Source organism: Ixodes scapularis, unplaced genomic scaffold, assembly GCF_016920785.2.
Source record: "Ixodes scapularis isolate PalLabHiFi unplaced genomic scaffold, ASM1692078v2 ptg001158l_1___fragment_3__unscaffolded, whole genome shotgun sequence".
Lineage (NCBI taxonomy): Eukaryota > Metazoa > Arthropoda > Arachnida > Ixodida > Ixodidae > Ixodes > Ixodes scapularis.
Window position 1 is genome coordinate 1,034,524 of NW_024610108.1, and position 14,203 is coordinate 1,048,726.

At 41.4% G+C, this 14,203-nt stretch overlaps 1 protein-coding gene across 1 annotated transcript in view; it reads left to right on the forward strand.

Moving 5' to 3' along the window:
• The first annotated feature begins 2,363 nt into the window (after window positions 1–2,363).
• Window positions 2,364–14,203, forward strand: part of LOC8033227 — a 36,480-nt gene continuing 24,640 nt past the window's right edge. Inside the window, exons 1-2 of the mRNA XM_029993703.4 lie at window positions 2,364–2,484; window positions 4,925–4,940. Coding sequence (XP_029849563.3) covers window positions 2,434–2,484; window positions 4,925–4,940 — 67 coding nt within the window. The 5' untranslated portion in view covers window positions 2,364–2,433. The remainder of the gene's footprint in view (window positions 2,485–4,924; window positions 4,941–14,203) is intronic.

The following is a 14,203-nucleotide window of genomic DNA, read 5'->3' on the forward strand; positions in this document are numbered from 1 at the left end:
GTGAATAAGGCCGGCTATAAACCATCACATGAAATTCAAGCCAGGAGGCATAAAGTTTTCTAATTAATAAATGAATTTACTTGTTGGAGCACATAGTTTCCCAAAACGAGGGCGGATTTTGAACACAGTTACTCTTAGTTCCGGTTCGATGTTCAGCCGCCACCTGTACTTCGTCTTCAACGACGCCACCGAAGAGAAGCCAAGTTCAATTTTTGTTTCAAGTTTACGACCCACCCAGCGACCCCCGCTGAGCACATTATTGTTTGCCTCACTTTCGTAGACATAGATGTACACTGCGCGACACAAGACGAACACGACTTCGGCAGTTTTAAGCTTTTCACTCTCACATGCATCGAAGAGCATTAATCTTTACGGCTTAAGTGGAGGTCCCGAATGAACACTGTCCGCCACTCAATCAGGTTTGATTAGTTTCTTTTAATTTTAAAAAAAGGAAAAAAAAAACCAGAAAACCAGTGATATCAGGTTCCAGCTTACAGCCAGTATTGCGACGCCTACGACAACGGCCCAAGGTTGTTTTAATTATTTATTGGTCAAGTCGCCTGCAGGAGCTTTTATGTTTTATCTTTATCTTTTGCAATGGCTATAGGAAAGGAAATGGAATCTGATATATTTGTTTCTTCAGAGTTGTAGGTCTCCAGAAATGTAGGATCAAAGTTCATATGTTATGTATGAAGGGAGACAAACTTTCAATTGCCAAGGTTTGTTCTGTTTTAGTAAACAAAGATGAGCATTTTTATTATAATTATTTTCTTGCATTGTGTGTTTTTATTGTACTTCTTTGAGGCCTTATAAATCATGATGACTTCAACGGCCCGACATAGCCTGTAAAACTTGAAGTACTTGTGTTAAAAATGAAAAAAAATTATCTGCGTGTGAGCAAATTTTGTACACAAAGGCACGTCGCAAAGTAGAGAAAACTTTCTTTCGCCGATTTTGGCTGACTCTGTAAAACTGCATTTGCGTAGAATTTTTATAGAATGTTCAGGTTACGCAGTCCCGTCGTCTCGTTCAGTTACGCTTCTCTAAATTGAGCAGTACCTACGCTTCCTAGATTAAACGGAGGATGGCTCACATTTAGCGGATTACAACACTTCGTGTCGCTATTCTATGCCGCTGTTCTGCCTTTTTTTCGCATACCCAGGTCTACAACATAATATTCGCCCAAAATATTGAGACAGGCTTTTATATCTCTGCACGACGCCATTATTTTGGTGCCACGAGCATGGATTGGTGTCTTGCCCCAAGTTTTACTTGCGCTGAGGTGTTTGACGACCCCACCAAGCCATACTGCTGGAAGTCATTCCGATGGCAAAATCTCCTGAAAGCAAGAAAAAAAAGGTATTTGAGATAGGTATGCGAAATATTTAAAATATAATCTAACCAATGTAGACATACCAATACTAAATACGCGTAGGTTCAATGTGGTCTTATATCTCAGCCAAATTGTTATAAATACACAATGTCGAGCATCTGAGCCAATTAAAATTTGGCATTCAACAATGACCTGCAATTTGATACAAAGCGTGGCGCCCCACGCTGACACTAACTCTGGTAAATACGGCGCTGCTTTTATGGCTCCTGACCAGTGAAGACGCATTCATTGTTTTGCTTGTAAAGTTCTTGGATTCGAAACCAGGTGCAGTTTCGCACCGCAGGTAGGAAAGGTACGTGGAGGGAAAGCACGCGCTACAGAACGCGGGGATACTGGGATTTAGTCACCCCCCCCCCCCTCTTTTTTTAATCTGGATGAGCATCGTACCTGCGTGCGGTTGTGTAGCACGTGCTGCGCACTAAAGACCCCAGACCAGCAGATGTACTGCATTGGCTGAATTTCTCAACTACAACGAGACACCAGGCGCCCACTGGGTTTAACTAATTTCCTCTTTTTGAGGAAATTAGTTAAACCTTCGGGAGATACATTACTCGGAAGATCCATTTATACACCCGGCACATCGATTACGCAGGCACATGGCACGAGCTATTCCTAATGCCCAGTAGCAGCCATGTTTCTCTCAAGCGCGCCTCTTGAACCAGCAGTGCGTGATAAGGGCAACCTGGCGAGTCAGGGAAGCGCATCCATTTCAAGATAAAAGAAGGGACCGAGACGCGATAAAACTAGCGCTCGACCCATTGAACGCAACCTGCCTCGAACAAAGTTTCGACTGATAGGCAGAGATTCGCAGATCTCCAGCAAGATGACGGACCAGTCCATTAGCCAGATCGCTTGCATGAAAATCAATTTAGCGAAAGACAATCGGGTGCTTTTGTGATGTATCTGCCGTCGGCGTCAAGCATCTTATCGCGTCTGTTATAATGGTGGTGCGAATTGATCACTAATGGCAGATACTAATAAAGCGCAAGCGATTAAATTTCTTATTCTGCACAAGAACCTCAAGCGGTGAGAACGCAGCTATGAGTGCAACGATGTTGTTCCTCATCGGAGGAAGCCTCCTATCTTCCCTTGTGAGTTTTTACACGTCATCGCTTTAATACGTTGTTATAGAAAAATGAAAAAAACGTGGCAATGCTTAAAATTTGAACGCTTTTATGATCCCTTTTGATGGAATTATATATAAAATTATTTTAAACCTGAATAAACAAAAGGCTTGGCCATTTTCTTAACAACTATATAGTTGTAATGGAAATTATATGCATTTGTCTCAATGTAGGGCGCACGAGTCGATTTTATGTTTGGTCATGGTTTTCTACTACACTTTCCCTGTCAGATAGCACACAGAATGCATTGTTTTCCCCTGTATTTAATAATTTTCCGATCAGTTCTATCTAAATTTAGTAGATGTGGCAAAGAGCACCGATAATTGTAGTGTGTTTTATTTTTATACTACGTGTATACGATCAGGTAGATTATCGTGAACAACTTAAACCTGTATTGTTCGTTAAGACAAATACCTACTTTTCAAATGTTCCTCTGTATTGGTCCTCCATCTGGTATGGGGTCTGAAACGTACGGGTGCATTTTTATTTTTTAATACGATGTTAAAAAAGAAGATGTAAATATAGCAATTATTACTCACTTCCTTTAACACGTGCAAATCAAGATTTGTCATTTCTGTTTATGATATTTCTTATCAACATAACTCGACAAGTCATACAAGCTAAGGCACTAGCGCTCCCCTCGGAGCGCCGACACATAATTTACCTTTTGCCAAGGGGCGGCGAAGAAGAAAATATTTATTTAAAACATCACAGTTAGGAGAGGTTCGCTCCCCCTCATTTGCAAAAAAAAAAAAAAAAAAAAAAAAGAGATTAAGATATAAATTTTGGATTCTAAATTTTTAATCGGTGGTGGGTTTCGTGTAACAACATACTCAAGCAATGCGACCCGCTCATTTTAAAAGAGTCGGTGGAAACGCGCTTCTTGTTGCTGCCCGAAACACATTCAGAAAATTTGAATATCAGAGTTGTTCTTTAGGACACAACCATAATGGGAATGCGTATATATTTATGTAGGTACGGAAGTCTGGAGGAAAAGACTTAATGAAGTGAGGCCATTTTGATCACACTCGCCACCTTAGTGTTCTCACTCCTTGATCGCATGAGGTTTATACTCTTAGACTCTCCGAAGAAGTCAATACAAATATATAATGTCCGGAAACAGGAATCAGTTATAGGTTAAGTGCAATAGTTTGATTGTCAGGTCTCTTTTCAGCACACCTTTTCTTCCCGATGGCCCTCCTAGCAGAAGCGCCATTGCTCTTAACGGAAACCCCAGACTCAAAATTACGAACAAACCAAAACAAATTTGTAAGAAACCAGAAGGCTTTCCGATTAATGATATGCTCGGCTAGACCTCCAGAAAATAATACCAAATACAATAAAACATATGATTTTCACAGGGTCGATTCTTTGGTCAATTTCGCAACCTGAAAAATATCGCGAAGAATAGATCCCGCGAAAAATGTTTTCTCAAGGTCACAAATGCATAGCGTACCACTCTCGTTCGCAACAATTTCTACCCACTGAAATATGTCCGAAAACCACACTTCGCCCCATTCGCGAAGTATCAAAACCGCCAAAATAAATTCGTTTACACAATACACCAAATTAAATCTCAAAACTGCAAAAAAAAAAAGAGAAGAGAAGTCGTTTTTTTTTATTTGTTACTTTTTTTTTCTTTTTTTTTTTTTTTGCCCAGCAGCAGTATAATAATCAGCACGCGGCTCTGACCTTGCATCCCAGCGGTGGCGCTGCTGTCGGCATGGCGCATGCGCACAACGCTCCTTTACCTCATTCTAATCTGGTTTCTGCCCACGCGCATTTCCCGTACCTGGTGTCCGAGAACGCCGGCTTGTTTGTGAACAGCGCGTTGGCGTATAGGTTGAGCGCCCCGCAGTGCTGACTTCAGGACTGAGACCCGCTACTCTCTCAAGACGGCCTGGCGAAGCTAGGGCTAACACCCAAAGAGAGATTCAAGTCACTGCACAATCTGGCAGATATTTATAAATAAAGAGGATGTGGGAACACCAGTCGGAGCAAAAGACCACGTTGAAATTTTTCTCTTCTACGTTATATTGCGCCTGGGCGTGTATAAAACGTCGTGGGCATATCCGTATGGCGTTATCTACGAGTCATGTAAAGTCTTTGTGAGAAGACATCGACTGTGTCGCGAAAAGTTTAATCGCAATTTCTATCTGTGGCTTCAGGAACTTGTTTAGCGTGTGTTAGGTAATCCTATATTTCGCCCGAGTTCGTTGAGTGATTTTTTTATTTTCGAAGTACCGCTGTCATCTCACGCTTTATTAACACTTTTGAAGTAAAGCTCAGCAAAGTTTGACTGATTTCGTATCCAAGTTGAAACCTACCAATTGTGAGAGATGAAATGCTTATATGATTATACTGAGAAACAATCTAGATAAAATGTTTCATTGTTTTATCTCCACAGGTGCTACAAGTTGCGGGTAAGCTACCCACTTTTCTTCTTCTAAAATTGTCTGAATATAAATCATAATTGCATGTATCAATTGTTTTTAAGTGTTTTAGCGAGAAGATAATTCTGTTTAAATTGAACATATTCTAATATAGTGCACCGGAAGCTCGAAAACGGTAACATATGTACAAATGACTAATTTGGCCATCTGGAGGCTCGCCGCATTTGCGAACTATCCTCAGCATTTCGCAAACACTGATGGTGTCACATCTATTTGATGTGATACCTAAAAATATTCCTGCCGAAGCCTGGATTCTTCAGTTAAATACAGTGGCAAAATAAACCAGGAAGAGTATGCTGCTAGACTTCGTAATATTCAGCACATCGAAGGCAAAGTTTCACGCAGGAATCATCAGATTGCAAGGATCCTGAGTATGGCGCGCAACGTGGGGCGCCAATTCTGGGAAGTCGCCGTACTGCCGCCGAGTCCCCATTTCCCACGTGGTCCGTCAACACCCCAAGTCCAGCCTGGATCTTTCGCGGGAGGGGGATTTCGCCCCCTTTTATTGGTACATGAAACACAACGCTAAACTAAACTGATGTACACTACAAATGCACGCGACATTACACAAATATTCCCAAACGCACGTAGAGCCAAAGCTAAACACAAAGAGGGCCCCCAGGCTTCGTGTCCCGCGACTACTCGAGATCCGGTCGCACACTCTTGTTTGCTCTCGGTACCGCCCGGAGTCCTAAGAGACTTTTGCCCCCAGTCCCCCCTCTATAAAGCGATCGACGGGCGAGCAGTTTTCTCCTCGCCCGCCCTGGGGCGTCTGCAGCGCCATCCAGTGGCTAGGAGAGAAAGCGGCACTTCGGGAGCCGAATTCGAAACCCAATCGACCCCGCGGCGACAGGACCATGTGGTCGTGTGACTCGTGTCTAATGCGAGGCAACTGCATAGCCGCCTCGCGGCAACGATGCCAGAGTGGTTTAATGGGCGCGCTCGTGAATGCACGGTGCGCCATATGATTAAACCCGCAATAATTACACAGAAATCTAGCAAGGTGCGAGACACTCTTATTAACACATTCCTGAAAAGCTACACATGTCGAAAGTGTAAAAAAAAAGCTATTTAATGAAATGAAGGAATATAGAATTCGGAACCTAGCGTTGTTTATAAATTTACATATATATTGATAAATCTTTCACATTTGACCTCGGTTTAAATTTTAATTTTAGCGCGAGTGGTAAAGCTACAAATGGGTTATATGTCATTATTATTTTAAAAATAATATGTCATTATCACTTGAAAAAAAAAAACATTCGCAGCGATTGTATCTTCGAACTTTAAGAATGCGTGAAATGCAGCGTTTAAGGTGCGATCGTTTAAATTTATTTAGAGGAAATTAATCCGTCCCATCGGGAATATAAAATTTTTTTAAACATTTTTCTTCTAAATGTAGCGGGGAAGCTAAATCACATCGCTTTTCCCACCAAATTTAGCGGTGAAACTGATTTGGTGTATAGCTCGCTTGGCATCAGGTTACTTGGCGCCAATACTTCCGCTAAATTTGGCGGGGAAACTAATTTGATGTATAGGTTTTGCTACCTCAAGTCACGCGATATCAAAATTTTCCGCTACTCTTAGCGACTATAGTGAATTGGTGTATAGGGAGGTCAAGTTACATCAATTTCCCCCCCCCCCCCCCCCCCCAGACTTAGCGGGAAACTGAATTGTTACATAGGTCGCGTAACGACAGGTCATGTGACATGAATTTCTCCGCCGCATTTGGTGGGGAAATTTAACTGGTGTGTCATCAAATATAATCGGTGTATTGTCACGCGAATTCGCATCACGTGACCTAACGACAATTTTGTTTCCGCGCTAAATTTATCGGCAAATGCATGGACGCACGGGCAAAATGTTGGGATTAGGTAATTCCGTTAAAAGGCATTTCATGCTTTAAATAAAAAATAACAACGGCAGAGACGGTTGTTGTCACATTTTTGTTGCTATCAAACCACTAGAAAGAAAATATAAAATACTTGCTTTGCCAAGTGTGCAATATATATATATATATATATAGGGTGTTTTTTTTAACTTAACAGATTTAAAAAAAAAATTAAAGACGTTTACAATCCCCTGTAACGCCAAATTAGAGCGCATTTGTTGAGGAGGAGGACGGGAAGGTACGGAAAAAAGGCTATGCCCCTCCTCCTCTCCTGCTCGCCTGCAATTTAGGGGAAACTTTTCCGCTAAATTTGGCGGGAAAATTCTTTTGCTCAATTTAGTGGGGCAATTTTTCCGCTATGGTTATTGGGGAAATATATCCGCTAAATATAGCGGAGAAATTTTTGCGCTAAATTTAGCGCTGAAAATGTTCCGACAAGTTTATCGGGAAAATTTTTCTGCTAAATTTAGAGAAGTTTTCCCGTAATGCACCGTGCGGTTACGCCGACGCCGAAGGCGACGGCGACACTGCTCAAGCCGACGCCAGTGTCGCCTAAGAGCGCAGCTCTTAGGCGACACTGGCGCCTAAGAGCTGCGCTCTAAAAATGCCGTGATATTTATATAATGCGGTTTCTGCAGGTGAGTTATATGGTCAGGAGGACATAGTATAGAGGGATAATCGGAACGATCAGTCGGTTAATTAATTAAAATTTGCCAATAACTTTTTAATCAATAAAAACAGACATATGGTTTTACTTAGAAACTTGCTCAGCGTCATCGAAAATCACTAGATCAACTCTTTTTAGAAGGATATAACACAGGGTCAGCATTTTACGGCATTCTAAAAAGCGCTAAATTTTGACGCGTTTTTGGGTTTCGCTTTCTTATCGGAGCGGATCTTTCCGCCCGCGGTCCTGGCTCCCGGTGGTCGCGGCGCGATGCTCCCACTCGCCTTTCTCGCAGCAGGAAGGGAAGTAGGGCGCACGTGTGTTGCGCGTCTCAGCCACTGGGAAGCAGGACCGCGGGCGCAGAGATGCGCTCCGATAACAAATCGAAATTTAGGAACGCGTCCAAATTGAGCATTTTAACCTAACACCGTAATATACTGCCCCTTTGTTATATCCTTCTACAAAGAGATGATTTAGTGGTTTTCGATGACGCCGAGCAAGATTCTAATTTGAATCATATGTCTAGTTTCATTAATTCAAAAGTTAATAATTAATTTTACCTAATTACCCGACTGATCGTTACGATTAGCCCCCTATTCTATGTCCCCTGACTGTATTATAACTCACCTGCAGAAACCGCATTAGAGTGACTTCACGCCTTTTTCAAAACAAATCTGTTAAGTTAAAAAAAAACTCTCTCTCTCTCTCTCTGTCTATATATATATATATATATATATATATATATATATATATATATATATATATATATATATATACCGGGTGTTTTTGCGAAGACTTTCAAAAATCCTAAAAATTAGGGCGATTGAAAAAAGGAGAAACTCTCTTCGGGAACAAATTACCAGCCACGGCGGACGTCAGCAATTGCCAAAAACCTACTAATTAGCCAGATAATTAATTAATACTTGTTAATTAACTTTTTAATTAGTGGAAATAGACATATGATTCCAATTAGAAAGCTGCTGAGCGTTATCGAAAACCACTAAATCAGTCATTTTTAGAAAGACTTTAAGCGCTAGATAAGAGGCGGAAAAATCGCGCGGGCGCCTTACCGCAACCGCTACAATATATATATATATATATATATATATATATATATATATATATATATATATATATATATATATATATACATATATATATATATATATATATATATATATATATATATATATATATATATTGTTGTTGCACTTCATTACAATAAGTATGACATGACGGCCTGGAGGGGACGGGTTACAGGGGGTATATATATTTATATATTTATTACTATATATATATACATATATGTGTGTGTGTGTGTGTGTGTGCGTGTGTGCGTGTGCGTGTGTGCGTGTGCGTGTGTGTGTGTGTTGTCACGAATGACAAGTGATGAGGCGATAATAACTGAAGAAACTAAACGGTTAATGGGGCGAACTTGTGCCCCAAAATAAAAAGGGAACAGAAGAAAGCAGAGCGTCACGGGCGTCGAAGACGGCGTGACAGCAGAATCGAACGCTGGGGCGAAACTGACTCCGGTCGCTATGCGGAGTCCCTTGCGTACCCTCGTGGATTTCTGGATCATTCGGCGTAGAACGTTCGGTGCCTAGAATATTCGGAACTAGATCAGACGAGAATGTTCTCGAACTTGCGAGAAGGCCAAGTTGAAAAAATAAATAAAAGGAGAGTCGCCGGACTGAAATCGAGCCTATACCTTCCCCGCGACAGTCAAGCGCGGTAACCGCTCGGCCACACACGCGCTTGCTCGCCAACGAGCGTGGCAATATATTTGAGGATGATATGTACAAGAACAACAGCGATGGCTGCTACAAATCTCGCTTGAAAAGACCCCAGCTGGTGCAACACAGCCGCGCGGGCTCTTTTTCGTCTTTCGCGACAGTGTCCGTCGTCGTCGTCTTCGTAACAGTTCTCCCCGGTGGTGGTAGTGCAGGTCATCCGGCACTGGCGTGCGGGTTAGGTTGGGTGGAAGTACGGCTTGATGCGATCCGCGTGGACGATGTCCTGGCACCTCGAGCGATGGCCACGGGGCTGGGTCACGGGTACTATCTCGTAATTGATGTCGGAGAGGGAACGGGCAATGTGGTACGGCCCAACAATCCTTTTTAGGAGCTTTTCGTATTTGCCGGCTTGGTGAACTGGTGTATTGAGCAACACGAGATCACCAACATTATAGACGACTGGTACGTGAGTGTCCGCATGACGTAGCTCTTGTTATTGTTGGGACTGCAGAGTTTGCAGTCGGGCAAGTTGGCGGGCATCTTCGGCTCGGGATACGACCTCAGATGTGTATATATCCAAACGATTTTCCTACGTATTGCAAAATACGAGCGTATAAAAGATAATACGGCGAAAATCCTGTAGTTGTTTGTCGGGCGGTATTATAGGCGTAAGTGACAAAAGGAAGGATTGCGTCGCAGTTGCTATGGTTTTCTTTAACATGCATAAACATCGTGTTGCTACACTGTAAAAAATAACTGTGTAAAAAACAGAAAAAGCTTGACAACTTTCTTGCCATAAAGTTTCTGTTTTTTCCTGTTTCCATGTTTTCATAATTTCTGTTAAAATAATAGCATTTCCTGTTCTTGGCTCTTCTGTAAAAAAAGATATTTTCTGTTGTCAAATTTTGGGAAAAACCGGTTTTTGTTAAAACAAAGAGTGTCTGTTCGGCCACTCTTTGTAAAAAGATCAGCTTTCTGTAGTCGAATATTTTGAAAACACCGGCTTTTGTTAAAGGAAGGATTGTCTGTTTTGGAACTTTGTAAAACAATCGACTCTTTGTTGGGCCAATTCTGTGGGAAAATGATTTATGTTAAAAAATGGTTGTCTGTTCTGCGACTCCGTAAAAATATCGACTTTCTATTCTAGAATTTTGTGAAAAAACAGTTCCTCATTAACACGAAACACGGTTTCTGTTCTACAGCTTTGTAAAAAACAACTTAAAAAATTGTTAACAAGAAAACATAGTTTCCATAGAAACACCTAACAGAGTTCACATAATAAAAAACTATCCCAGAGCTTCGAAAAAAAATCTATTAAGCCCGAGTCCTACTAAAGCGACATAAGCAACAGCCGACCCAGACGAAGCACGAGTGCGTGTAGCATTAATGTAAAGTGAAGTTTGGTATGTTTGCAATCAGTCATGCTTCCTGTAAGCATACCAAACTTCGCTTTGCATTAATGCTGCACGCACTCGCGTTTCGTCTGGGTCGGCTTTTGCTTATGTCGCTCTAGTAAAACTCGGACTTAAAAATTTTTTTTTCGATGCTCTGGGACAGTTTTTTTATTGTGTAAACTCTGTTACATGCTTTTAATGGAATCTAATCTTTCTTGTTAACAATTTTTTTAAGTTCTTTTTTGACAAAGTTGTAGAGCAGAAACGCCGGTTCCTTTTTAGCAGAAATGCTGTTTCGTCTTTAAGAGAAACGTTTTTTTTCACAAAATTCGAAAATAGAAAGTCGATCGTTCCCGAGCTCATGAGCTCAGGAACAAGCCTGGAGTGATTCAAGCCTGCAAAAGATAACATTGTGTGAATGCTAAAGGTTTGTCAGAGTCGGCTGTTGCTCTCTGTCGCCCTTGCGGCAGACGGCAACAGCTTATCGCGTACACTATTTATTACAATACGATTATCGCCACATTCTTAACAAACATTTACACTAGCTTTTAACAAGGCCTGCGTTATTATCCACTCTTTCTCTACTGTTGAGTAAGACGCTGAATTCCAGTTCAATAAAAGTCCTTGCTTCGACTTGGCAGATTGGCATGTAGTTCCAGATCATCAACATCCAGAAAGTGGCATCTTCCGAGTGGATCGGTTAACTAGATTTTGTTTCGCCTACGGACTTGGACTACGTTTCTCGGAAGACAAGCTGACACCGCACATGAGTCTCGAAAGTAGGAGTAAAGACCTTTATAGGGGCAGAATTGAGTCTTACTTTTCAATGCGAATGTGAAGACTGTTTGAATAATTTCGAATAGTTATTGAAAAATTACAAAGGGCCTTTGAAGAACATGGCAATAATTTGTTTGATTAATGAATCATGATTAATAACCACTTTGTGAAAGGGCATTTCGAGACCTTACAGTTTCATACCTGCCCTTATACACTGTTTCCACACACGGCTTAAAGAATACGGCAATACAGAAGCCGTATTCTGTAATCCTCTGAAGGAAACATGTTTACAAATTTGGCTCATGAACCATTTTGCAAGCTTCAAAAGCTCACAGGCTGGCAACTTTTTAGAGGGTTTCTTAATTACCCGAAATCAAATTAAGTATATTATTTCTCAGATCAGCTTCGGAACTTTTTTTTTCTCTGGGATAGAAATGCCAGTGAAATCAAATATTCAAGATCAGTTAAAATAAACCACTGATCACTTTGGGAGCACGCCAAATTTACACCTTCCCCACCTTCCTGGATATTTGCCACAAAAGAAGTCGTGAAACTCGTTAAAGAAAGAAAACATGAGATATTGTAATATTTGTAAATAACCACTTTATTTCTTGCATTTGCCACGCTTGGGCTCTGACCAGATGGCATCTCTTCAACATACTATTAGAAACTGCAGTTTTATTTTTTAACTTTGTCGTGCTTAGGGCTCAAACTAAATGGAATTTATTGAACATACTTACTTCGACCCTTAACTCTGCCCGCTTCGGCTCTCAACCATGACATTTCCTGAATATATACCTGGTATTCTTTCTATGGACAAAAAGATTGAAGGGAATTTGCAATAGGACACTCTTGATAAACCATTAGCTTACTTGACTTGGCGGCCACTAGGAACAACAGATGTTTTAATTAACCTTTTCGTTAGAAAAATAAGCATATAGTTACAATTAAAACCTTGATGAGCATCGTCAGAAGCCACTAAACCATTCACCTTTAGACACTAGGAGCCCATGTATTGTTTCTCTGTCTCCTGCAAATCTGTCGCGACCCCCATGTTCTTCCATTTCATATCCACATTTTCGCTCTGCCAGCTTTGGGCCTGCATTAAAATTGGTACCTTTTGTGAAATACCACACTTTGTACGTGCTCCCATCCTTCTAATATTAACTGATTTAGTGATTTCCGATTATGTCCAGCAAGTTTCTAACTGGGACTGATTATTAATATTGTCTGCAAAACTATTTAAAAACTTAATTATCCTAAGCACTACGTGCCTCATTAAATGGTTCCCTTGACTATGACTAATATGGTGCCGACCCTATTTCTGTGAGATGCATAGATTTTACATTAAATGACTGTCAAAACAATGCATGTGCCCACAACATTTCTAATGAACAGATTAAGAGCTTTCGTCCATCACCAGCAAGTTTCTAATTGAAAGGTTATGGTCCCATATACTAATTAGAAGTTAATTAAAAACCTATGTTAATTATCTCGCTATTTGCACAAGCAACATTGTTTGTAGTGTCCACCAAGTAGAGTAAGCTAATTGCAAAATAAAGTTACCTAATGAAACTTCTTGTTTTCAAAATTTTGAAAAGCAAACACCCGGTGTATGGTGTGGCCTAAGTACATTGGTCGTACATTGGTCCCTAACAAATAGCTTCTGCACACAGCTAGATAAATTTTTTACCAAACAAGTATTTTAATGGCACAAGTTATCTTGTAAACGTGCAAAGTATAGCTCAATTTCTGTGAGAAACAACAACACCATTCATCTTAATCTCTATGGCGGGCAAGGACACAGACAACCAAGTCGCAGTGACTCTGTTAGAGCCAGTTAATTGCTCGGTTCAACCCGCGCCCGTTGCGAAATGAATCCGCCATTCTATGTGAAATGTGAGTACTAATCAGGGTTGGGCAATATCGCGATACAAATGTATCGCGATAGTATTTCAGGAATACATTTCGTATCTGCTTTTCTGTATCGCGATACATATTTTTTCACCAGTATCTATATTTCTGTATCGAAATACATTTTGAATGTTCTTTTGTATCGCGATACAATCAGGTTGAAATGTATTTCGTCACATTTCTTAAAAAATACCCCCCCCCCCAAAAAAAAAAAATCCGAACGCTTTTTTTTTTTACTTTTGAGGGCACCAGGGTCAAGGAGATGGTGGGGCATTGTTACCATGCTGACCAAGGTTCCTTCCGATTCTCCGAACTATATTTCTGTGCCTCCTCTTTTCTCTTCTCAGAACTGTTGCGCAGTCGGGAACTCGAACTAGGTGGTCTGCCAGGAGTGGAGCCAGAGCATTTTGTACCGCAGGTCCTTAGGTAGGGGTTTCTTGAGTCATTGTTTGCGGGCATCCAAAGCCCGCTGCTAACCGTCTCTCTTGCCTTGACGTACACAGTACACCCATCCGGCAAAGCTGAGTCGCAGTCCGTTGCTGCACGAGCCTGGCCGTGGTTGGCTTGAAATAGTAGGAAAACTGCCGGAGTGAAGTTCAACAGATATTTGAATGCGTCTGCAGCTGCGCCCGTAATATTGCACGGCTCAAGGGCACGTCACCAGCCGACGTGAAAGTGACCCGCTGCTCTGGTGATCCGAAACCCAGGAAAGAGGTCAGACGTGGCCTCGCTGTGCCAACTCAGACTTCGTACACCTGCGACTCGTCTCGAGCGCGCTGTTTCTCGGAGAGCTCGCACCTCTGCCGGCAATATCAGGTCGCAATCCACGAGGTTTTTATTTGGAGTATGCAAGG